The 27,797-nt window shown below is 37.4% G+C and overlaps 1 protein-coding gene across 1 annotated transcript in view; it reads right to left on the bottom strand.

Moving 5' to 3' along the window:
- Positions 1-200: 200 nt before the first annotated feature.
- Positions 201-27,797, bottom strand: part of gnai1 (guanine nucleotide binding protein (G protein), alpha inhibiting activity polypeptide 1) — a 28,836-nt gene continuing 1,239 nt past the window's right edge. The window contains exons 2-9 of the mRNA XM_087786592.1: positions 14,593-14,635; positions 12,506-12,647; positions 12,259-12,416; positions 6,329-6,457; positions 4,572-4,701; positions 4,350-4,503; positions 2,950-3,160; positions 201-1,195 (exon numbers count right to left, since the gene is read on the bottom strand). Coding sequence (XP_087642718.1) covers positions 2,970-3,160; positions 4,350-4,503; positions 4,572-4,701; positions 6,329-6,457; positions 12,259-12,416; positions 12,506-12,647; positions 14,593-14,635 — 947 coding nt within the window. The 3' untranslated portion in view covers positions 201-1,195; positions 2,950-2,969. The remainder of the gene's footprint in view (positions 1,196-2,949; positions 3,161-4,349; positions 4,504-4,571; positions 4,702-6,328; positions 6,458-12,258; positions 12,417-12,505; positions 12,648-14,592; positions 14,636-27,797) is intronic.

Below are 27,797 nucleotides of genomic sequence, written 5' to 3'. Positions count from 1 at the left end.
CCTAATTTTTTACTATACTCCTAAAATTCCTCTCCACGTCCTGATAGCAAATATTCACCAAAATTCTACAACAAAAATAATCCTGTAACATTTGCAATCACAAAAGTTTCCCGAAAATATCACCAAAATCACATCTTTTTGTCGTTTTAGCAGTTTTAGAAAACAAAAAGCTTGCCGAGGGACACAGGAAGGGACCACAGTGGCTTGTAAATGGCTTTTATTAGCAAAATAAGGGAGATGAGTCTACAAAGATTCTCCGTCTGTGGAGAACACACACAGGTACACCGACAGTTGTGGCAGTTTCTCTCCGTGAATCCCTCCATTCTCTCTCCTCCTCTTCATCCTCACCATTGTCATCACAATCAAAGTGAAAGTCTCTCGTCGGTAATTTCCATCCCAACACCGAAAAAAACAAAAAACGATCCGCCCGAGACGTTAAAATGTACAGTAAAACTTATCACCTCATAAATCTTTTTTTTTTATTTTAATTTCTTTTGTGGACTCGACAAATGGATGATTTTTTTTGTACACGGTTTAAAAATCTCCCACAAGGTCGGAGCGGATGTTGCAAATATACATCTGTTGACCGGTGAGGCCTTCCTGGTGGGGCAGGGGGGTCGGGGTCTGAGGAGGCTACATGTTGGTCACCATGGAGACGTCTTTCTCCTCAGCCCCGGTGGTTGTGCACATGGTGGAGGCAGGGATACGAATGGTTGTTTTTTTGTTTTTTTTCAACAATTCAGCAGGCAACAGAACAAGCATTGGGACGACGACTGCGGTGAGAAGGCATGCGAAGGCACGAGTACCAACAAACTCTGGACTTAAGTGAACCCCCCAACCCGCCCGCCCCCTTCCACAGGCTTGGCTGTGAGGGGGAACAAAAAAAAAGAATGATTTCCCATTAGGGTTTTTCTTTTCTAGAGTCAGCAGCAAAAAAGAACCACAAAAATCCTCCTTTTCCACTTGCAAATGGGTTTAAAAAAAAAAGAGAAAAGAAACATCTACAGTGAGGCTTGTACAGCATGACAAACGTCCTACGACACATGGAATGATGGTTTCAAGACGGAAAAAAAAAAGGAAGGACTTAAATAAAGCTTTGAAAAGTGGCGTATGGTGCAGTTTGTGAACGAGCGGAACCCCCTCCCCCCGCCCCCTGGACTCGGCTCGTCTTCCTCGCCCGAGAAGCTCCGGCGGCCTGTGAGGGAGATGAGAAACATTTAGACGGCATCAAATAAAATCGATTGAAAGACAAAAGGTGAAAATTGCTTAACCTTAACCTGTCACTATTAAGGCTGAGAACACAAAAGTTCTAAGAAGCTTTTTTTGTTCAAAATATAATGTTGAATGTATACATTTTCATTAGAAAATACGCTAAAGCCCCACCCACTAAAAACACTTTTTTCTGGAGATGAAATCTCGTTTACCATAACCACACCCACTCTGCTGTGATTGGTCAAACATCCAGGTTTGCCATCATAAATCCCGGAAGTCTCCACCTCCAAGGGACTTGTTGTATATAAAAAAAGGAGTGAAGCCATTATTTCGTCATAATGGACTCTCGTAACCTCTTGTTCGCGGTATTTCAGACGGGGGAGAACTTTATAAAGTAATGGGTTCAAAACATGGTCATGATGAGGGACTTACTGCAACTTGGAGAGGAAGACTTCAACATTGTGAGGAAATCAGGAACGTTTTTTATTTTTTTAGATTAGTTTCCCTTTAAAGAAAATAATAATCTCACAAAGTTAAAATAGATCATGAATTTGACTCGTCAAGATAACTTTAGCAAAATCTGTTCTGGAGGTTTTATATTTGGCTCTGTAGATTATCATGAGTATCGACTGAAATCAAACTTAAAGATGGAGGAATACTTGAAGAAAATGAACTAGAACAACTAAATAAATGAATGATTTTTTTTATATTGTAAACGTTAGATAGGTACGCATTATTTTTGCAGTTCACTTTCTGCAGTAGATCTTTATTGAATATTTAAATATATCGAAGCATTGCCGACTTTAAAGGCTGCTAGATGGTCTGTAGTTTTTACCAACTCTATTGGGTACTGATGCACAGACTGCTGTGGACCGAAGTCAACACAAAAACACAGACACGCTTTTCTCATCTGGCTCTGTTCAACAACAACAACAACAACAACAACAACTCTCACTCACTTTCACTTTACCCTGGAAACCAACATGCACTTCCTCCAAGTCAGTCTCATGACACTTAACTCCTAAGCTTTGGAACAATCTTCCTCTCTCTTTGCACTTGATGGAGTCTACTGACTCCTTTAAGAAACATCTTAAGACGTTTCTATTTGTTCAGGCTTTTCCTTGATTTTCTGGAACTCCTGTGTTGTTCTCGGTATTATCTTGATCTTTAAAGTATATACTTTTTTGAGTATTGTTTTGTTTGTTTAAGCGCTTTGTGACCCTGGTCTGGAAAAGCGCTATATAAATAAATATTACTTACTTACTTACTTACTTACTTATGTAAAGTCCTGAACTTTCAAATGAATTAAAACTTCAGTTTGTAAAATAAAAAATAAAAAGTTGGAAAGTGACAGTGGGTGGGGAGGCAGCGTGATCAGAGGAGCTGTAATATATTTTAAGGGGGGACTAATCAATAATAATAATCATGTTGTTAAATGTAGATTTAATTTAAGCGAGTAGACACGGTGAGAGAATGTGGGAGATGTTAACGACAGTTTTGCAAAGGTTTATAAAGAGTGTAAGGCGGGATTATGAAACCTCAACATCTATTTGAATAGTGAAAAATGACAAAGATGACAAAGAAAATAAATAGGTATATAAAAATACATTTAATATTTGAATAACGTAGAGGGTTTTGCGGCAACAACCCTGGCCTTATTGTCCCCCCCTTTAAAAGCAAAACAAGATCAAAAAACGATGTGAGTTTAGCAGCTTTAAAGCAGTAAACGTCGTGTACCAATGATCTCGTGGACGTCCTCAGAAGAGACCGCAATCTTTCAGGTTGTTCTTGATGATGACGTCGGTGACGGCGTCGAACACGAACTGCACATTCTTAGTGTCTGTGGCGCACGTGAAGTGGGTGTAGATCTCCTTGGTGTCCTTCCTCTTGTTCAGGTCCTCGAACTGACACTGGATGTAGGCGGCGGCTTCCTCGTACGTGTTGGAGCCTTAAAACGACGAGAAACGAGTCAGTGAGGAGTTGAAGTCGTTTCTACGATAGTCCACGTCAGTGTCAGATCTCCTAGAAGGACTTGAAACTAATCCACAGGAATAAACATCACGAGTTGGTTAATGCTAGTAATGTCTCGCATGAAAACCTGTGAATCACCCCCTTGTCATACTTGACATGTTTTAATCCGAAAAATGAGGGGAAAAATTGATTATTGTTAAAAGATAATCAAGAATATGATGCATATAAAAAGGGTCACGTGAAAAAAGCAACTATTCACTTTATTGAAAGTACATTTTTTTAAAAAATAAAAGTCACACAAAAGAAAATTATTTTCAAAAAATACTATTAAATCATAATATTTCTATAGAATCAGAAGTTGCAGACTTGAGTGACTATTTTTTTTATCTCATGTGATTTGCAAGCTTTTTAAAAAACATAATTTACTTCTGAGAAATGTCTTGAAAACATGAAAATCTATTTCACGGGCGAAAAAAAAATACATTTTCTCAGGGGGCCACATTATATACTGCGAATTTTGTAAGTAAGTAAGTTAGTAATTTAAATGTATAATTTAGGGGCCATAAAGCCAATAGAAAGAAGGAAGAATTTCTAAAAAAATAAAAAATAGAAGAGACAAAAGATTGCCATCAGATTCATAACAAAACTAAATAAACTAAACGAGTTGTTTTAATTGATATAAATTAAAATATGATAAAAGGCTTGTTTATTACTTAAAGGTGAAATAAATATAAAAAAAAAGACACATAAAAAGGGGAAAAAAAGTGATAAAACATGTGTTATAGCATTGAAATGAATAAAAAAAAGAAAAATGTAATTGTTAGTTAAACATCTAATATCAAGATTTTACATTGACCTCCTGGGGGCCACATATATTCGGTCAAAGGGCCGCATGTGGCCACTCAGTTCTGATCCTTGAGGCAGCATAAAGTTTATCATGATTTATAAAAAACATATTCTGTTTTTCATTTTTGGTTTCATTTTGTACATCCATCACCCGCCTTAAACAAATAAAGTTCATTTTTAAAAATTAATTTTCATTACCAGTTTGGAATAAAGGATATGAATCTATTTTCAATTACATTTTTCTTCACATTTATCCCGTTTTCCTACATTAATCCAGTGCCTCAGACTAATAAAAAAAGTACCACACTATAGACCAGTACCAGCATATTCCGGGTAGCAGATGGTGAGCGGACTCTTCCTGATCTTCTCCTCGAACAGATCCTTCTTGTTGAGGAAGAGGATGATGGACGTGTCCGTGAACCACTTGTTGTTGCAGATACTGTCGAACAGCTTCATGCTCTCGTGCATCCGGTTCTATTGAAGAGCCACAAACAAAGTTCATTTTTGTTTATACAAAAAAAAAAAAAGAGTTACAAACTCACCATCTCCTCGTCCTCGGCCAGCACCAGGTCGTAGTCGCTCAGAGCCACGCAGAAGATGATGGCCGTCACGCCCTCGAAACAATGGATCCACTTCTTCCTCTCCGACCGCTGGCCGCCGACATCAAACATCCTGCGAGCGGAGGAATCACATCGACCTTCATCACAACGGAGGCGCCGACAAGAGGTGGTCAAAGAAGCCCTTTGTCTGTGCGTGGCCGATCCAATCTAACGCCGAGGATTCTGGGAAGATTATCGCCGCCGATTGAGACAACATCTTCAACGGAACCTCGGCTACGGTTGATCAGCCGCGTGAAGATGGAGGTTTTCGTCAACGAGCTCCTTCACATTTCACCTCAAAATACCTCTTTTGAGACATTTGCAGGATGTAAGATGTAGCATGAGTCGATTTTATTTTTAAAGTATCTCCGATCATATCATCGATTCATTATTGTACTTCATGGAGATTTTAGTGTATGATTAAATTAAAGTCAAAGTGCTCCTTGTATCATATAAACGAAAAAATAATACTCTTCGCTTTAGACAATCGTTTTGACAAACAAGAACATGACCGAAATGAATTTTTGAAAGTGGAAATAGGAATTGACTTTTACTCCTTAGATCCTTTTAAGATCTCTATTATAATGTTTGACTACAGAAGCGGATTTTATATGTGATGTTTTGTGAATTACATTAAAATAAATATGTGGATATTGTTAACCTTAAACTGTTCACACCAGTTGAAAAACTAGTTTTTATCATTTAATTAAAAAAATTGAATCACATTCAAAGTTTTTGCTAAAAGTACTTTTTAGGTCAGATTTTGGGATCTTTCCCCCGTTAAATATCGTAATTTTTTTTTTTTCTATGATACTGTATCGATATACAAAAGCACAGTATCAATATTTTTTGTTTCAAATTAGAGTTTATATCCTTTTATGGTTTATATTTAAATATAGTGTGTGTGAAATAAATCATTTACACTTTTAAATGACAATTAACATGCAGCTATTCCTGGCAAATATTCAACTTTTGTGTTGAAACACAAATTCTGGCTATGACTGAGGACGAGAGGATACAGTCGACTCCAGCAGCTTTTAACATTTTGTTTAACAAAATGTATTTGTGGTAGTTGAGTTTTCTCAGGGTCAAGGCTGACCCGGAGGCCAGAAAACAAATGTGTTTGTGGTATCCCTTGGTGTTGTCTCTGGGTCAAGGTTTTTTCGGGCTTTTGGGTCACCTCCACCATAAGATAACACATAAATAAAGCTGATGTTTGGTCATATTTTGGTTTCAAAACATACGAAAAACAGTTGTTAAGTTGGTCTGTAAATTCTGCAACACCAGAGTCAAGTACTCGACAATACTACAAATATATCCTTGTTACTACAGTATCACAATATAACATATAGTTGTATCATGATAGGTAAAGTATCGCCAGATCCTTGCCAATACACCCCCCATTAGACACCTCATGTAAAAGGCTGTAAAACCATATAAAAATATAAATGTCGGCATAAAATAGTGGGATTTAAAGGTGTCACGACAGAAACAAAGCATTTTAAGTTTAGGATAAATAACCGTTTATGAACCCGAGGTGCCATCAACACCACCTGCAGTTGTTAAAAACCAGGTCTGAGTCACGGCCGGAGCTGAGACTGCTTTCATGAGAGGATGTGAGTCATTAGACGGAAGGAAAGTCAATTAAGCGATCGGATGAAACACCTCCGTGCCTTCAGTGACCGAAAAGAGCTGCTCACTTGAAGTGCAGGTCCTTGAACGTGAAGTGTGTCTCGACAATGCCTGTGGTTTTCACCCGGGTCCTCAGGACATCCTGCTGAGTGGGGATGTAGGTCGCCTGGGATATCCTGTCCAAATCGTTCAAGTAGCTGTGGGGAGGGAAAATACAAACAGCGGGGGTGAGACGGAGAGCAGAGGGAAGCGGAGGCATGTGTGAGGTCACATATGTCAAAAGAATGAGAACTTAAATTGGAAAAAAAAAACCTAAAAAAAAAGTTTGAATCCTTGCAGTCCATTGAAGAACACTTCTTCATAGTTTTCGTTTTTTTAAATAATTATATTTAAAGTTCCAACTGACCCATAACTGCTATAGTAAACATTGACAAACACCGCAGATCCATGTCTTTGATGCAAATTACATTGTAATTTAGCCGTTTTAATAGTCAGACGAGTTTTTGGTGATTTGGGATATTTAAAAAAAAGGGGTTTTATCTTAATTAATGCTATAGTTTGTTAAAAAAAATAGTGAAAATACATTAATTTTACTCAAACACATTCACACTACAAAGATTTCTAGGGGGCACTTTGAGAGTGCAGACCTCTGCCAAAGTCCTCATGTCGGATCACTTGGAAAAACACAAAAGCCTATGCTCCTACAATTTTGATGATTTAAGATTTAATAAATATTTTCAGACATATAGTTTCTGTTGGTAAAGATAAAGAAGGCAACATGTTAGATTTGCATTAGCGTTAGCTTTATCTGAAGATAAAGGGATAGGAAATACACAATTTAGTGACAGTAATTTTGCGATAGAATACATATCACGATACAGGGAAAACAATAACATATATTGTGATACTCTAGGATATATTTATAGTATTGTCGAGTACTTGACAGAATTTACAGACCACATGACTCTAGACAAAGTCGTAACTTCTTTAATTTGTTTTCAAACTAATATATGTCCAAATATCAGCTTTAAAAGCTGATTCAGTCGACTGAATCCTCTCGTCCTCAGTCATTGTCACGAATTTGTAAGATTTAATTGGTCATTTCGCTGAGGACTTGATGACTGTGTCATAAAAAAATGATATAATGCTGTGAATATTTTATTGTAAATAGAATTAGTTTATTTTAGATACACTTTACTCAACTATAGACCATAAAATAACTGATGGTAAAAATACATTATTTAAAAAAGTAATAATGATAGATCAATAATAATATTGAGACAGTATAAAATATAGTATAGAGTATAAAATATTGCTATAAATATCTTAAAGTTTACATCTTAAGAGAAAGTTGCTATATTGTAAAGCCCCTGAAATGAACACAATACAGGATCTTGAAAGCAAAACTGACATTTATCTCCCACGATTATTAAATATAACTATTATAAAACACTGATTGTATTTCAGCACCAAAAATGTCTTCCAGGAATATGACCTGTGTCGTAAAATGAAGTGATAGAGTTACAACCGCCGACTTCCAAGGCTCCAGAGCGGAGCCCAGTGCTTCATCATAGCACAGTGAACATCCCGGCTTTAAGTGGGCCACGTCCCCTGTGGGCGGTCAGGCAGGCCAAGGACATGCAGCCTCAGAACTTTTCCAGGTGACATTCATGTGCGATACTGTCGTGTTTCTCGCCTACATTCTCACACCTATTCTCACACATCGGGATCTCAGCGGAAACACTATCAGGATCCAGTACGATTTCAAGACCCACCATTAGGACTGGACTAGACATCATGAACCAGTGAGACCAGAAATAAATGGTCTTGAGAAAGATAACGACACTTGGAGGACAGTGGATGTGATTCACTTTTTTTACGAGAAGAATCTTCATGAGATCAGACAGTCGAGTCAATCCACTTTCAACATGTGGGAAGATGTGAATCACTGCCAACGTAATATTTAGCCGCAGACTTCCTCTTTTCCTGGTAGCTTTACCAGCCGCCACTGGGGAGTGAAATCATATCTCAAGTGTCTGAGAACAAACGTAACATCTTCTCTAAAAATATCTCCTACAACAGCTTTAGCCCCAGATTAAGCTAACAATACCGTTACTAGTCAGTAAAAACTTCTGCAGTTCATTTCAAAATGTGTTTTTCATTTTATTGTAATATAAATAACTAATTGTGTCGACAAATAATCACATGTAAAATCGCAATCCGAAATATTGAGGAAAATAATCACTATTAAATCATTTTTCGTAGCAGAAAAAGTGACTGAAAACATTTTTTTTTCATCCTGTGCGGCAACAAGGAGCTTCTGTCGACACAACAAACTAACACTGCAGGACACTTAGGACAGGGGTTGGCCAAACCTTTTTTTTCGGAAAGGGTGACATTGTATAAACAAGCCAAATGTGTAAAGAATCATCTCATTGAGAACTTCAAAAATAAAAGCTTACACCAGACAGAAAAGAGAGAAAACACTTTCATTGTTAAGGAACAAGAACTGAGTGACATTTGAAAAATGTTTCACAAGGTATTTTATATTCTCATTACGAAGACCAGGGGCCGAACGACCCTTCTAAAGGGCTTCAAACGGCCCTCGGACCACACATAACTAGTGGTGCAAGAAACAAGAACTTATAACTGACACCAAAGATTCCCAAGTACCAGGCCCAGTACCGGCTTTTGTAGTATTGGTCACAGGGCAGCATGGAAATAATTACAAATAATAAAAAAAATGGTTTTGATTATTGGTGTTTTAAGGTGTTTTATTCTGAAATATGACCAGTTTTAGCCTATATATTACAAAGAAAAACCACGCTATATATTCATAAAACTGACAATTGAGATGACAGTGAGACGTATTTGTCATGAATTCAAGATGAGTTTTAATGGTAGTCAAGTTATTTCATTGTTGCTGTATTTACCTGCAACACCTCCAAGGCCAGTCTGGGCAAACTGGTCGGACCAAAAACAGTTAAGGAAACAGGAAAAAAAAAGACAACAATAAATTGAAAGTTAGCCCCTCAATGTCAGCCTTCCTCTCCTATATATACTTCAAAGTTCCCCACTTGAACATCGACCTTTTCTTCGGGGTCACTTTATCGTGTCTGAAACTAAAGTTTCTCGCAGTATTACACAAGTAATCCCCCCTTTCTACGTGCACAGGCTCTGTTTGTCCTCCGAGTAATTATGTCAAAATAAGAATCAAGCGAGGTTTGGCAGCACCGGCTCTATTCATGAGGAGCCCCTAGACAGCAGGATTACAGGAACCAATTAGAAAAATGGCCCAACAACAGAGCTCCCCTGGACCGGGACGTTGCTGCTGATGTTGATTATGCAGCGGCAGAACGAGGCAGGAGATCTCTCGTCGTGATATTCCTTTCAGGACCAGAAGGCTTCTGTTTCGAAAACACAAATGATTTTTTCAAGAAGGAAAACAAGTCTGTGGGGTTTTTCGATGGCGGAGAGATTATGCGGCTCCAGTGATGTCCTATTTAACCTTCAACACTTGTTTAATGAACTATTTTTTTTTATAATTCTGATACTGTGACCTTATCAACCTCTGAGCCACTGAGATAAGCCCGCTTGTGGCGGTAAACAGAGAGAGACCATTTCAACAGGGGTGTCAAAACCAATTATAATGGTAGACCAAAGACGCAAGAGGGCTTTTGAAATAACGTGTTTGTCGGAAATTTGTGCATATAGTCGTCTGGTCTTGGGGGCATGATAAAATCTCAGGTTGTCGGTCATTGGACGCCCAACAAGAACACCCCGATATGCGGTTAAATCTTCAAAAATCCTATTTAAAAGAAAAAAAAAGCCACCTTCTTGTCTCAGGGTTATATCACATTCCCGCTTTTTGAATGTTTGCTCACTTACAATGCCCCTTATGTAATCCTACAACACAGGGGTTCACAAAGTTCCCCTTGCCAAGGTCGCCCCAAATTCCCTTAGCCTATCGCCATGGACCCCATTTTGCAAAACACAGCAAATGCTTTAAAATATATTTAAAGGAAAGTAAGTAAGTAAGAAAGTAATAGTTATTTGAAAAAGCAGTTTTCCAGACAAGGGTCACAAAGCGCTTAGACAATCGAAAGTAATACAGTTAAAATATGTACAAATTTAAAAACTCTATAAGGCCAAGACACATAAGACAAACACAGGAGTTCCACAAAATCAGGGAAAAGCCTGCACGAATAAGAATGTCTTAAGATGTTTCTTGAAGGAGTCAGTAGATCATCAAACACAGAGGTGGTTCCAAAGCTTAGGAGCAACAGTCTGGAAGGATTTCTCTCCTCTGGTCCTGAACCGTGTTCAGGAACCATCAGTAGATTCTGATCCACAGACCTCAGAGCCCGAGCTGGGATGTAAGGCTGGATCAGATCACTGATGTAAGGAGGAGTCTGACCATGTATAGATCTGAAAGTAAGAACCAGGATTTTAAAATTGATCCTGAAAGAAACTGGCAGCCAGTGAAGAGATTTAAGGATCGGAGAAATGTGAGTTCTTCTACTAGAGCTGCTCAGAATTCTCGCTGCAGAGTTTTGTATCAACTGCAGGCGAGACAGATCCTTCTTGTTAAGACATGAAAATGAACTGTTACAATAGTCCAAATGAGAAGACACAAACGCATGGATTACAAGCTAAATTTAGAGATTTTTCTCAGTTGAAGAAAGTTTTTGGTCAGTTTTTTTGCATTGTTGTACTAGAGACGTGGATGCAGCAGAAACATCTACTGTAGGCCTGCTGATCTACTCCTTTAGTCTTGTTCCTCTCAGAAATCTCTCCATTTCTTGCTTCCTATCTATTTACAAATACACAAACAACCAGGTTGACACAGAATGTGAAATTGTCCAGTGGTACAATTATAAACTCGACAATCCGAAGGCAGTTTGCTCGTCGTATGTTCAAGGCAAATGGTTAAGTATAAATTATCTATTCCCTTCGCCCCCCCCCCCCATTGCCCTCTGGGTGAAAACCCCTGCTTCAATACATCTTGCTAGGCAACAATATCGTGCTCTCACAGATGGTACCACAACCAGGTCCAGATAAATCTGACCCAAGTGCTGAAAGAGTTCCTTTGTCTGGGGAAGGACGAGCACCAGGCTAAGGGAGAAAAAAAAGCATTGTCCTTCCCTCCCGACCAGATGTGGAAAAAGAGGGTTCATCTCAACAGGCAGCTTGGATTCCCTGAGGAAATCATCAGCACATCTCTTCGAGCAGACATAGTTGTGTGGTCAACCATGAGAATCCTCTCTTACAATAGTACTGTAGGACAGGAATGAGGCCGCCTTAAAATGCAAGAATACTAAGTACTCCGTGAGGTATAGAGGCTTACTGGAAGACTACTATCTACCCAGTGGAGGTCAAATTTCAGGGCTTCTTTGGATGGTGAACAACATGGTTCTCGAGGGAGGCAGGATTGACCGTCGGGGGAAAAACTACTTACACTAGACGACAGGAAACGTTGATGAAATGGTGGATTCTGACTGTGAGGCGCGACGGGCAACGATTTAATGCATATATTTATTTTAAAGAAACTCATGATTTCCTTTCATAAAATGTCCTCTGGTCTTTTAAATAAACAGTGATATTGGATAATAGGTTTATCTCGGAATGGCTGCAGCTAGCATTAATACGCAAGCAAGTCACACTTTTCATTGAAGTTAGAAAAAGCTAATAAAACAAATGTTGTTGCGTAGTGGTAAAGTTCAGCTGAATAAAATAACCAAAAGCATGATTTTAAGATCAGAAATTATACTTTTAAGGGTCATGTGGAATCAAAAACATATATTTTATAATGGATTTAATAAGGATTTTGGTGGAAAATTACCATTTTTACTGAATATTTTGGATATGCATGAGTTAAATGTTCCATGTTATCGTCTAAAATGGCGTAAAAGTCAAACATTTTCGATCATTTCAGAAACATTTGGAAATATTTGTACATTTTCTAGAGCTCACGAAATGGAGAAAGAAGTCCACTCACTATGCCGCCGAGTCGTTGAGCTGATATTCGCGAGAGCGTCCGAAACACGCTTGAACTCCACCGTCTTTCCACAACCGCTTGATGACCCCGGCCAGCTCCGCCGTCATGAAGCCTTCCTCCGCCGAGCCGGCCAACACGAACAGCTGCCGGGCGTCGTCCTGGGACACGAGCGGGATTATCACCGGAAAAAACTTTTGACGGAAGCAGTCGAGCAGAGATCGCGGCGATCGGTCCCGATGTGACTCACCGCTCTTGTCGCGTCGCCGAAGTCGATCTTGAGGCGGCCCATCGCTCTGATGATGGCGATGATGGACTGGATGGTGTTGCTGTAGACCACGGCTTTGTACTGCTTACACTCCTCTTCTGAGTAGCCCGCCTCATGAATGATTCTGCAAAAACATCCGCGTCAGTTTTCCGTAATCAACATTGCGGTCTAGATTTCCCTATTGTGAGGAATGTTGATGAAGAAATGACCCACTGTGACCAACTTCATCTCCACGCTCATGGAGAGAAATCAATGATCTCCTTCTTATATAATCAGCATGACGCCGTTCGGATGTTAAACAACAATATACATATATAATACACACCGGAAACTAGATTTATCAGCAGGAGAAAGTAAATGTCCATTTTTCTAATGTTTAAGAATAAACATTTGCGATAATTGTTTCCTGTGGAACTTACTTTCAATGTCCTAGATAAACACTATTATTATTTAAGAGTTATAAAACAAAGAAATCTTTCATTATCAAACTAAGCATTATTTCCTTCTATGAATAAACTGCTTGTTCAAATTATCTATATTATTTTAATGCCTTCAAATTATTCTTCCAATATTCAAAAGAGTGCATTCAAATAATTGTATTTGATCTTAAGTTCCAAAAAAATGTATTATTGTCATGTTAATTGTTGCCAACATTTTCTTTAAAATATATTTTTTAATAGTATTTTTTTTGTATTTTTGTATTTTTTGTATTGTCTACTGCTTTTATTAACACAATATGATACTATCTTCTACTATATCGTTTTAGTAACTCAATAAAATCTAAAAACATAAATATTTCAGTGAAATTGATCATTTGTTCATTTAAAAAAATCTTGAGAAATACATTATCTTTTAAAATATATCTATGATTTAATTATTATTCTTTTTGGGATCTTTACTTGTAGTATTTGTATGCATTGATGAGCTTTAGTTACAAACGCTAATTTATTACAATTTTTTCAAATTACATAATTTACCATTCATTGTATATGTATATATATTAAACTGATGGCAAAGTCCGGAGCTAAAGTATTTTTTATCAACTAAATTCTCTCACCGATAGCATTTCTTATCACTACTTGTGTGGGAGAGGAATGTGGTAGTACTTCATGCCAGGTACCTTCAAAGTGATAGTTCACCCAAAATTCTAACTTCACTTATTTTCTACTCACCCTCAAATCAACTAAGGGTAGGGATTATTTTCAGAGTAATCCGTTCCTCAATTGAATTATAGAAAAATGTATGTTCATTTTAATGTAGCGACTGGAGCTCCGTTGACGAACTTCCTCCAAAAAGACGCTTAAAAACATTGAAGTACTGCTCATCTGTAACGTCGATCTTGTATTGTAGCCTCAACTAGAACAATTGTTCCGGAAATACTTCTATATTTTCCGCTCATTTGTGGCAGACGTTTAAAGCATAACAAGCCATCTAAACAGGAAGTACTCCGGGTAAATATCGTGAGCGCTTCCAGAGTAGACAGTAGACTGAATGCGCTTTAGAAGTGCTTGCGATATTTATTATTTAAACGTCTCCCACAAACGAGTGTTAAATAAAGACGTACTTAACTTTTTCCCGGAACAATTTTTCTCGTCGAGGCTTCAATGCAAGATGGACCTGAGACGTGGAGGTATTCTGATGTTTTTAAGTGTTTTTTCGGAGGAAGTTCATCCTTGGGCGCCAGTCGCTTCATTCAAACGGACTAACTAATTGGTCTAGAACTCTAAAAAGGAACAGATATGAATATTATCCCAACCCTTAGTCGACAACAGGGTGAGTAGAAAATGAGTGAAATTTGAATTTTGGATGAACTTTTACTTTAAAGAAAATAACTCAGTCAAGATTGTGTTTGGTTGAAACCTTTGTTGTAAGCTTGTGAAACTGCATTGAGGATATAACAGCGAACTAACAGCTCTGTGCTTTAGAAAGAATTCAGACACACATGTAAACTGTTTTACTTTCTCACGTCTTAAGATATAATTCAATTATTTCAACCAAGCTTAAGTGCAGCATCTTGAAAGTGGTGAAATATTTATTACTTAGGTAGATAAAACACAAAACCAACTCACTTCATCTGCTTGACAATTGTACTTTTTCCTGATTCACCAGCACCTGTAAAAAAAAAACAAACAATGAGAGCCTGAGATTGACAACAGGACCCACAAGACACAAACAAACCCAAACCCCCATTAATGAAGCCGAACACGTCGCCTGTCCGCCTTAATGCGCCGGCGGTGAATATAGATTCTGCACGCTCCGTGGTCTTCGCCACGGTTTTTACATTCTGATGTCAGCCTTTTTCACAGCGTGTTCTTCGGCAACACACTCGTTCATAATTCAGCTCATCTGACTCACTCTGTTTTCGTCCGTGAACTAGAAATATAATCATTTGCAAATGTTGTGTTAGAAGCGTTTCGTAGCCTGAATAGACGGTTCTCACTTAGTGGATTCAATGTAACACATGTAACACATGTAATGTTCATATCCGTGTTTGAGCTTCTGTTTTCAAAGAGGGTTCAGTGTAACACGCGCCATTTCACAAGTTCTGAAAAAATGTGTGGAAAAATATTAATCAGGAGAAAAACTGTTGACTTAAAGTATCTCTGAATAACATTTTAAATGCAACTCTTAATACAAAAATCAATACTTATATTTAAATTTAAATGCATTCTTCCCCAAACCTACAAAAGGATATGATTTGAGTACAAGATTTACTAATGCAAAGACACTGTTTCTTTAAGTGACAGCCCAGACAGCAGAAACCCAAACCCTTGTAGGAGCCGAGGTCCTAAGCAGGCAAGTCTTAAAAAATTGACTAGATATTGGTAGTTGGACAAGGTCCAAACCTAATTTTTTTACTTAACGGTAATGTACATTCTAAATGTTTTCCCTTTTTTAACACCTCAGCTGTCGAAACAACCACAAAAAAAATCTACAAAAGTAAGTATTGTCATATTATGGAAACTTGGAATTTAAACCCAACCTGTACATGAGGAATTCATATTCTGAGAATAGGAATCTGAAAATCTCAAACTCATAATTTATAGTGGGAACAGTCATTATGATCTTTAGTAAGATAAGTAAGATGTCGTGGGACTGAACATCTCTGTGCTTCATGAAAACTCTGTTTTACTCTCACTTATGTACAAGTAAAATGTGTGACTTTAAACCACATCTGATTTTTATTCTTTGATCAAGTGAGTTTGTGTAAAGCCAGATTCTGAACTTGATGTAAAACCCAATAATATTTCAAGTATTGATTCATTTATTTAATCCAAGCTTGAGCAGCATGGCAAAATATTTATGAGGATGATATTGAATGTTTTAAAATATTTGGATGCACTGCGTCTCAAATGGCTTGCTTTTTTTTTTTCCTCAGAGAAACTGGGTCACAAATAAAAAATTCACCTGATCCGAGTTAGGAAAAAATAAAATGAAAATAAGCATAAATACGTAAGGGGAAAATATGTTTGCAAAGCAAGAAATACGGGAAAATATAGACAGATGGAGGCAAAAATATATATACTGAAACGTAACGAGTAGCGAAGCATTTCAAGGCAACAAAAGTAAAGCATTAAATAAAGAAACACTGGGCTGCCGGGGCATAGTTACATCACTGTCAAGAAAGGGATCAGGCGACTTGCTAATTGGATATTCTTTTTGCGGTCAGTTGTTCTGCTTCGGCGCCATGGCAACGGCTCGTAACATATCTGGTTTAGTACTATCACCTGAAGAGACGATGATGCGATGAGCGTGACAGGTTTCACCGTGACCATCATGAATTATACATCGCCCACTTTTCCCCTGCTCTACATCCCCACTTCGGCTTTGGAGAAGCCGTTCCTGAGAACCATCTGCAAACGTCTTCCTGAGCCACATTTATTAGATTCAAACTCATCAGCGCTAATGGCCATAAGCTACATCAGATGCTCTAATGTGAGCCTGGGAATCGCGTTACCGACGAGAGAATCCGCCGCCACTATGGACGCTACTTTGGAACTGCTCGGCCATTTTTTCCGCCCCGAAGTGTGCGAGAGAGAAAACGAGAAGTGGAATAAAATGAGCTGCGCAGCCATGTTCACTTGTGATGCTGTCAGCACAGACATGCTCTCCTGGTCTTACATAACAAATCATCTGACTTGAAGGTTCCACATTCGGTGGTGTTGCAAGAGACCCACCGGACATGATGGAAAACATGTGTGCAGGAGCGGCGAGATGAAAACACCGGTAACTTCTGGACTGTTTTGGCAAACAAGATTGATCTGTGTTTACAAGACAAGATCAATGTCCGCTTCAGCGAGTGATTGAATATTGTTTTCCAAGCACAACTGAAGAATAAACACCATTTAAAAGACATTTAGATCTACTTATTTGGGATGAGTATTGACAAGAATCGGGTGATAAACGATTAGGTAAGATAAGGTGTTGAAGAATTTACAGACAACATGACTCAACTGTTTCGTTTTATTTTTTAATCAAAATATTTGCAAACATCAGCTCACTTGTGGAGTTGACTGTATCCTCCTGTCCCCAGTAATTAAATGAACAGATAAAAAAAAAAGAAATTTGATGTTTAATTTATTTTATTTTTATTATATCTATTTACAATTAAAATGGAACTAGAAGTAATACAAATAAAGCATCAAATTTGTTCCTTTTTTTTTTACACAGACTTTATTAACATTAACCATAAAAAGAACAACAAAGTAAAATATGATTCGAAAGCCATAAATTAAATCAAGACAGTGCTTTTGAATATCAATACAGTATTATGTGATAAGTTAAACTATTGAAAATCTATTTCACTTCAATTACAGAAAAAGTTGAATTTTAACACTTTTTACACTCACAAGAGCTTTTTTAATGTTAACATATTTCATATAAGCGCATTGGAAACACTTTTTCAATCAGTCATAGAACGAGACAAACCCAAACACATGACCAGTTGATGTCAAGATAAACAAGAAAATACTGAAAAATTGTTTATTATTCTTCATACTTTTATTTTTTTAATTTTAGTAATATATCTAATTAAAATATAACTTTTTTTCCCCTCAACTAGGATGTTGTTGTTTTACTCCCAGCTAGTTAACACTTAATAGTAAAAACAGTTAATATTGAAGTGAAAGTTTTAGTACTGGTGAATATTTGTACATTATTTAAAACAATCTCATTTCCCAGTAACTTTATCCGTCGGTCGAAAAACGACAAGTGGTTCCCATAACTGGACTGAGTCAGAATTCTGAACATGTCCCAACTTGTTTGCAAAAAAAAAGTCAAATTTGTTTCAAACTACACAGATATGAGTTCGATCACCTGAACATTTCTCAGAAATAGATCTTTAAAGAAAAAAAAAAGAAAATTGAAATAAAAATATCCCTAAGCCTTTTACGACATTTAAGTGTTTTTCTGGGTAATTATTTTTAATACATGTTGTGCAACGCCCGACAAGAAAGAACAGACAAAGAAGACCTTTTTATGACTCTTGTCATAATGTGTGTAATGTTTTAAGAAAAGGTTCACATAATCAATAAAATCAAGCTTTTATTGAATGTTTTTTAGAGTTTTAGACAAAATTATATGTTCATTTTAATGGTGTCTTAATTTCCGTCCAAAAACACCCTCTTAAAAACATCCAAATACCTTCATGCCGCTCGTCTGTAACGTTGATCTTGTATTTAAGTCACAAAATGAATAATTCTTCCGATAAAAACTAGAGACTCATGCTTGCGATATCTACCCAAAGTACTTTTTGTCTGTGTACGATGTTAGCCTAGCAGCTAGCCTAGCAGCATCCGCTAAAAACAATCTTAAAATATACTGATTTATTTACTTTTTCTTTCGCAACAGTTAGTTATGTTGATGCTTTAATACAAGATGGGCGAGCAGTATGGAGGTATTTGGATGTTTTTTAATGTGTCTTTTTGGACGAAGATGAATACAAAGACAATTGAGACCCGGTCTACATTAAAATGAACACATATGTTTGCCTATAACTCTAAAAAGTAACAGATTAGTCTGAAAATAATCCCAACCCTTATTCAACATGAGGGCGAGTAAAAAATGAGTGAAGATTTTTGGTTGTACTATCACTTTAAATAGTTTTTAATCACGAAAACTATGAAGAAAAGGGTAGATATCAACTCTTATATTTACTTTTTTAAAATGTAAGTAAGTAAGTAAGTAATATATATTTATATAGCGCTTTTCGAGACCAGGGTCACAAAGCGCTTTAACAATCAAAACAATACTCAAAACAGTACATACTTCAAAGATCAAGACAACACCGAGAACAACACAGGAGTTCGAGAAATTCAAGGAAAAGCCTGAACAAATAGAAACGTCTTAAGATGTTTCTTAAAGGAGTCAGTAGACTCCATCAAGCGCAAAGAGAGAGGAAGATTGTTCCAAAGCTAATGTAACTTAACTCGTGCAATATGTTTTTTAAAGTTGCGAGTCTCATCGTACCAGTACCATTAAGGCGTGGCCCGGTTGAAGCCTCAGGGGCCGTGAAGAACACAAAACATATACTTGTCCAGATTCTCACTCTCTCCCTTTTCCAAGTGCACACACACACACACACACACACACACTTAGTGGAGAGCCTTTTGTGCCGAGTCATGTTACACACCCACAACTTAGATGCGCCTATCCCCAAAAATGACCGCAGGAGCAGCTGTTTTCTGTTTTCCAGCAGTCCAAACTATTTCAGGAAAAATTCAGGCCAACGACTCCCAGAGAAAAATCATTTGTTTTCCGACATTAAACTGATCGTTCATTTAAAAACCTGGATGCAGGTTGGAACAGGCAAAACCTGCAAATAGTCTCCCTTCAAAAGAGATTCCACTTCAGATTATTTGCCGAAACGCGAAAAGCACTAAAATGTTGCCATTTTGAAAGATGAAAAACGTGTTAATCTACTGTCGTAAACACAAACGCTCCAGCTTTTAAGAAGTCAAGTTTAAGCACAATCTTTCACCAAAATGGCAGAACTAAAGCAGCAAGTTAATCACATTCGACGCGGATGACTCCAGTTCCAGGAAGGACACAATGGACCCAAAGACCATTTGTTAAGCTTTTTAAATAAATGACACACAGTGATGACACACTTCAGGGACCGTTTAGTTTCAACAAATTGAATCAAGATTCATTGTCAACATGGCTTATATGTTCTGTTTTAACGTTGAGTTTCAACAGTGTATCGAAGGTGGAATCTACGATCTAGATCAGGATGTCAAACTTCATGACACAAGGGGCCAATATCTTCAGCAGTTCTGGGCTGAACAGAATGAATAATGAATATTTTCCTTCCTTCACAGAAAGAAGCTGATTTTGATATTCTTATGTAATCTAACTTTATTATATCTACGTTTGTCCTCTTTCAAAAACCACTCCCATCAAATTATTCTTTTCTTTAGCATCAGTTTACCCTGTTTGGAAGTATATGGATAATTGTTGACGTCAATAATCTCTATTCCTTATCTTATCTTAACCACTGGCATCTTCATCCAACATCGACATTAAACACGTGTTTTGTCGGCCATTTGAGGTCCTTGAAAGGATATTTTGTGGGTCTTCTCCATTTTATTCATGATTTATGACAAAAATAAAAGGGACCACTCATTTTAAGTAGCTTAAAGAAAATCCAATCTGTACGTTTTTAGTTCGTTGTATTCTAAACATAGCTATATTTTTGTGTTTTCTAAGAAGTTTTGGTCTGGTTTGACAGATATAAAAATTCTAGGGTCTACAATGTTAGGAGTTAGCGTTCCATGGACAGTGATGGTTATTTGATTATTGTTTATTTATTGGTAATGCATGGCTTTCGTGAACACAGTACATTTTCGGAATCGACACACTTTTTCTGTTACGAACTGACCCTGGCCCCCCCGTCAGAGAAAGGAAAGGTTATGTGGCCCTCGCATATAATAATTTAGCTGTTAACCAGTTGAGTTTTTGACCCTCATCTTATAGAGTTTTCAACCTCATAGCATGTTAACAATTTATTATTCCCCCCCCCCCCATCTTTTATTCTTAGTTTACTGCCGTTTTAGACGTAAACTTTGAATTACCTTCATACCATCACATTATACCTATCCTTAAAGCAACAGAATAAAATCAATCCTGTTTGCTACCCAAGTAAAAACATAAAAATAAATAAGAGGGGGCGGCGTCCTTTGTTTGAACTCAACATGGTCAATAAACCTAATGGGAGTCCAGTCGTCCGTTTGTGCGTGAAAACAGGCCTGACTTGCGCTCGAGGAATTCCTCAGCGTGTTTCACAAACATCTCTTTCTTACACCACTTTATCTTGTCTGGCCATCAAATCGTGCCAGCAGATCTAGCATTATTCATAGTAACATGTCAATCAAACGCAACTGAAAAGTTGACAGTGTACAGGCTCGTCTTGTGGTGGCGTCAGTACTGCAGACCCAGCTCCCATGTTAAGTTCCCGAGATCTCCTCTTGGAAGTTTGCATATCCCTTAAATCACGTCATAAAGTGACTTTTTATATCTGACATTTCAATACTTGAAGATTAAATTGACCATAAAGTAATTTTTCTTTGACGTCAGGACGTCAGTAACTACTTTAATCACCCCCCCCCTCCTGGTCGTGATAATGATCAAATCCTCTCTGGTGCATATGGATTTAACGGCCAAACCTCAGAGTTCAGCTCCATTATCTGGAGAACAAGTGGTGCATGACGAGCGAAATGAAAGTTGTTCCGAGACTTGCTTTCATAGCACTTCTTTCTTCTTTTTTTTTTTCGTGTCAGATTAATGGTAATTTGTGCAGGCCAGGAGACCACAACATTGCTTTCATTCTACAGGGATAAGATGTTTTTGTCGTCTTGCAAAACACTTCCCACAACAGAACCATCAATAACACGCATTCCCCTTTGAAATTCAGCTCTTTACTTTCTTTTTAGTTTAGTTTAAGTTCCTGTTTCGCGATACACTCACATCAGAGCAGGATATATAAAAAAGGGTGGAATTGAGGGTGGAAATGAGACAATAAAACATGTTTTGGCTAAGGGTTTAAAGCACATATGTATATTTAATAAGAATTGAATGTCTCCTACTGGTGACTCAAACATGCTTTATCCATTAGATGTAGATCGAAGCTCAACTCAATTTAAGCCAACTTGGAAAACAAACAAAATAGAATTGTTGTATTATTTGTAATTAAAATAATCCTTCATTAAAACAGTGTCACATTGGTTTACAACTAACAATTGAGTTATTTATTTGGCATTAATTAGTGAAAAAAGGTTAAATTGTTGTTTATAATGTTATGTTTTTCAAATTTTTCCATTGTTTTTTTTTTTTAAAGTAGATGGTATTAGTATTAAAAATCTTCCTTCAATGTCCAGTTTGCTACTTGAGTTTTGGTGATAGTTCATCTTAAATACAAACTTTTCTTTTTTACTTTTATTGTTTCTACTCACCCTTAAGTCGACTAAGGGTCGGATTATTTTCCCATTTGTTCCTTTTTTCCTTACAGTTGTAAGTAAAAATGTGTGTTCATTTTAATGTAGCGAATGGAGCTCAGCTATCTTCACCCCAAAAAATACACAATCTTAAAACATCCAAATACCTTCAAACTTCCTACACAGACAGGAAGTACTCCGGGCACTTCCGTTCTTTCGCCTACACCGTCTATGAGCCATCGACACATTTGTCGCATTTACAAACCACATGACTCTAGATGAAGTCGTCACTGCTTTCAACACACTATATTATTATTGTTATCATTATTAACATTGTTATTATAATAATGTCTATTTGTATAGTGCCTTTCTAGACCAGGGTCACTAAGTGCTTTACCAGTCTCGCATTCCCCCATTTACACACTGATGGGAGTAGGCTGCGACGGAGCAATCAGGGTAAAGTGTTTTGCTCAGAGACACAACGCCACCACTCTACTGTCCGAGCTATGATGCCACAAGGAAATTGTTACCGTTATTATTAGGGCAACGTACAATTTGGTACCAAGTATTCAGCTCACGATAAGATTCGCTATACACTTGAACAATTTTAGGGAACACTGAATTCAAGTAACATCTTGCGATTGTTCCAATCTCTTTGTCGAATTAATAGAAATTAATGTCAAAATATGCCCCAACGACAGTCGACAGTATCCTCTTGTCCTCAGTCATCGCGTTGTATTTTACTGTTCCTTTAGCTGTGCAGGAAATAATGACTGTCATCTAGAGGCCGGATGTTGAATTGCAACGGTGAATATTTGCATTTATTGTGAATAAAATAAAGAATATATCAGCGTATGGATATTTTCTTACACGGCTGTAATAAACCGTGTTCGGTAAAGATGGACGACGTGAAGGTCGGCACAGCTGCAGATCGGTGTCACGGCGCTCCACAACAATCAGGCCCGACGGAGCCGAAATGTAACAGGATTCTCGCAGGCGGCGACTCGGACTTCGGCCTCATTGGACCCCGGGCCCCCGGCGCGAAAGCAGCCTATTGATCCATCTTCCTCCTTCAGATGGTCTTTGTCTCCTGCATTCATTTCCTCCTCCGTCGACTTATCGTCCTCCTCGCTCTTGCGATCCCCGTTTCTTCATTTCATCCTCGCTCTCCGGCATTATTAAACCGCGAGCCACGAGCAGAAGATAATGTGCAAGAGGGAATATAAAAAAAAACACCTACATAACACAGATTGATCCGACAAGGATCGGGTCAACAACCCTGCGACGTCGTTCCCCCCCAAAACACCCCTGAAACGACCCGAAGACATGTGTTGCAAAAAGAAGCGGCCCGGAAAAAAAAAAAAGGCCTTGGACGTTTTCGGATAAAAAGGTCAACGCCTGCTTTCAAAACAGGGCATCTGTTATCATGAGAGAATTGTGATTGTTCAGCAAAGGCCAGCGATTGTTAATGAAACCGGCTCGCAGATGTGCGGCAGCGGCACACACGGAGTAATTAGGGGTTTTTTTTCTCGCTCAATTTCTGAACGCTGTGAAAAAGAGAAGCAGCTTAATTAGATCCCTGAAAAGCATGACATGATAGAGGTTGAGGCGGAAAGGCTTGTTTAAAAAAATAGAAAAACTATAGATGGTAGATGAGCAGCTATCTTGTATGTGGAAAAATATATTTAATCGATATCATTTTCTTTTTTTCAGGACATATTTATGATTATACTGTATATAACTGGTGAAATAAATAAACCGATACGCCAATGAATTGATATTTTTCAGGTTATTGCATCGATATTCAACAGAACTGTATCGATTTTTTATTTTTCATTTATATGAACATTTTTATGGCTCATATTTCAATAAAAAGTTTGTAAAATAAAATAATAAATGTCTTTATTTACAATGAACATGCAAAAAGCATTTTCTTCATTTTGGTGTTGCGATTTAACTTTCAACCTCTCGTCCTCAGTCATTGCGGAGGACGTAAAGACTGAGGACGAGAGGATACAGTCGACTCCAGCTGTTTTTTAAAGCTTTTGAAATGACTAATTTGTGAAGTAAGGAAAATTGACCAAAAACTAAGATGAATAATCCAATTTAAGTAAACATCATTTGTGTTAATAAAAGATACATCTAGAAGATTATTCTTTATTGATTTTTCACAATATGTGACTTACTTATAATTAAGAATACTATTGTGTTTAAAATTCATTATTGATTAATTTCTTAGCTTACCTGAAATTAACCGTTTCTGGCTAATTCTGGCACTTACTACTTAGTTCTTACTACTGACAAAAAACTAAAATTATTTGAAAACGAAATAAAAATAAAAACATAATTTTTCTGCCTTGAGTTAACATTTTACATTAAGGTTGTCATTAAGTTAGTTTAGTTAAAGAATTAAACAGTTACGTTGACCATGAAGACCATGTTTTATCATTTTTTCCTTTGAAAGCAATTATTTGTGGTTGTCCATCTGTAAAAAGAAAACTTTAGGCCATTTATTTTCAAGTGAAATTTCATTTTTTTTCTCTTGCGTTTGTGATGACTGATTACTAAATGGTTAAAATACATCTGATTACTGGAAAAAAAAACCCTCCTTTATCGCACTTTAAGCTACATTTCCTAAAATCACCTTCAAGTACTGAATTGCTATGACAGAAAAATGTATTTAGTTGCCTTTTTTTTTCTTAATCATTAATTAATTTGCCAACAAAAACAACTAATATTAACTTAATTGTGTTATGAACCAAAACTTTTGATCTGTAAAAGGAAACCAGCTGGCCATTTATTATGAAGTGAAATGTCTTTAATTTGTGATTTTTTACTTTTTTAATATCTTAAAATGTCAATTTATTTGATAAGATTTTTTGTAAAATACTTGTCTAGCATAATATTTGAAATATTTGTCGCCCTAGATTGAGATCAATGGAGTAAAACCCATAGTGTAGGTAACGAATCTAACCTCAGAACTTACTACTTACACTTCTTCGACTTTATTTTACGGTAACAAATCCACGGTTAATCTGCAACCAACACTTGAAGCAGCCGAGCTCCTTCAATTTTTAATGTTCTGGTCCAATGTTCTCTTGTTACTGTTACCTGGCTACCATCCTGAGTGGACGAATACAAGTCTCTGTCGGAGAAAAACCAGTGATCGATCAAGGAAACAGGATGGTTTGATGTGGCTGATATAAAACGCTCTAGTTCTCCCTCACAAGAGGCAGAACAGGAACTTGACCCAACTTGCTCTGGATCTTCAAGCTCCCTCTGGCCTCCGAGCACCTGAGGAATGCAGTCCACCTTCAACGAGAGAATACGTACTTGCCTCGGCACGACAGACGATGAATGACAGGCTCCAAATTATTATCAAGGACTTTTTTTTTTTTTTAGATAGAAAAACAGCCGTTCTTCTTGAAACATATTTTTTTCCTTATCAACCTTATGAGCAGACATGGTGTCCTGGTGACCCACATACCGTTCTGTGTGCATGTCAACACGTCACGAAGCTGGGTGGCCCAAGGCCCGATGGAAAAGTTCCGAACCCACGGCCTTTATTTGCAACAACAACAATGATCCGCCAACAACGCGTTGCCGGTAATTCACCCGAACTCCATTCAGCAAATCAATAAAATAACGCAATTCTGGGACAAACAGAAGTCACGAGTCCCGCGAAGGTTCATCAAACCTGGACCGTGAACTGAGAGAAGACGATCAATCAAAGTAGAAAGAAAATTAATAAATTAAGTTGTTTTCTTTTGGTAATTGAGATGGAAATGTTTGAATTGAGTCAATAAGTTGAGTCAAGAACAAACTAGGATGCACAGATCCAATCCTGGTTTCTGTCAACTCCAGCCTATGAAAGTGGGGTTGGTGAAAAAGGTACGATCTATAGAGCCGATCTAGAAGAAAGACGGACGAAACTAATCTGTTGACTTTTCCCTGTATTCTGCAGAGACAATAGAATCTTTCAGATGACCATATAAAGGCATAAAAAAAGACAGATTCTACTTTAGATAGACATATTCTACAAGTGGTTCAAAATGATAGGTTTAGCTGAATATTTAGAATTGTACTTACTGTACTGCCCTTCTGTCAATATTTATTTACACATTTATATATTAAAGACTATTTGAATTAAATATTTTTTCTACAAAAAAGGTTTTTAAGTTCATGTATATACAGGCCAGCTTATGTTTCGAAGGTTATATGGTATATATATTATATACAAATAAATAATAAAGTATATATTTATTGAATATTGTTTTGATTGTTGGAAAAGCGCTATATAAATACAAATGACTTACTTACTTACTAGGGTAATGTTCTTGAAATGCTGGTGGACATTTAAACACTTAAATACATACACAATACATTTTTGGCAAAAGCTACGTTGTACGGTAAGCCGAATAGCTCCAGTTTCGATAAAGGTAATCTCAAAGCAAGTTGACACGGAAAATAAAAAGATCCAAGGACGAATTGACTGAAAAATATCTACACAACCTCAAAAGCCCAAAATATTCCCATGTGCCTTTTGTATCACGACATCTTTGCAGTCTTTGCAGAGTTAACGCGAGGAGACACTTCGCTGTCGCTATTTCCGGACAAAGTGCTAAAAGATGTATAACATTGTGTACACTCAAAAGAAAATATTCGTAGAGGGGTCTACCAAAATCCTTCTGAACTGTATGCACTCTGGAAATTTTAGTTCTATAGCCATTTAAGGTGGTCTAGGATTTGGGAATAAAAGCGTAAATGCAATCTATTCATTAATCTTCTTCTACACATCTGACATTCTTAACTAAGCCCATAGCTTGCTATTGGCCTGTGGGCCGAACACATCCCGCCGAGTGCTTTTATGAGGGCCCTTGACACAACCGGACGGTGTTTAGACTCCCCTAGGCCAGGTGGACGCACCGATCCTTGCATCAACTCTCGGATATTAGCTAGAGAAAGGAATATACCAAAAAGCCATCTCCTCCATCACTGCCACAGATGGTTACGTTCTACTTCAGGTTTTTGTATTCCTCTTTTTCTTTGCTGAGGATATCCTGTCTTCGCTTCCGGACTCATGACCGCATGGTCCATAAAAAACACTTTAATCTGAAGAAGCAGACCTCGGCAGAAGACCGAGCGAATCCATAACACTGTCTCTATGTTGCTATTGTTGGAGCTTTACTTCTATAAATCATGCGTCACCGGTTAGGAAGTACCTTTGTGGACATCATATGTATGTATTCTTTCGCTTTGAAATAACATACAGCTGTTAATATACAAACTGCTGCAGGTGAAAACAAGATTTACGAAAAGTGTAAAAACACCATAATGGTTTTACGAAACAGTTGCCATTTCCATTGTAAAAAGAAAGACAAGCTCAGACAAGTGTTTCACATCATGAAAGAAACATATGACCTGCAAAAAAACGTCCTTCAGGCATATATACTGTAAATATGCATAAAACCTTGTTATCAAAGGTCGGATGAATTAATTTACCAACCCCGAAACGGACAAGATCCACTTACTATGAGACGGAATTAATGACATTTATTACAAACAAATTAATTTTATATTAGAAAAATCCATTTGTTTATACTATACTGTAAACTTTAAAATAGGAAAAGATACAAAGTGTTACGGGGGTGTTGGACGCCACCAGAATGTCCACAGATAGCACTGCTATTAACTAGCTAAGCTAGCAAGTGAATGATTAAGTTGCATTGACAATCTGTATATCGGTAAGTGAAGAAAAAAAAATACAGTGTCTTTGTAATAGCCAGAAGATCCAAGCGTTACAGGTTGGTACGTAAAGCTTTAGGGATAGGAATACATCAAGA

The sequence above is a fragment of the Callionymus lyra genome, chromosome 3, assembly GCF_982586985.1.
Source record: "Callionymus lyra chromosome 3, fCalLyr1.hap1.1, whole genome shotgun sequence".
Classification (NCBI taxonomy): domain Eukaryota; kingdom Metazoa; phylum Chordata; class Actinopteri; order Syngnathiformes; family Callionymidae; genus Callionymus; species Callionymus lyra.
Note: the sequence above shows the minus strand (reverse complement) of the source record. Positions and strands in the feature narration are given on the sequence as shown.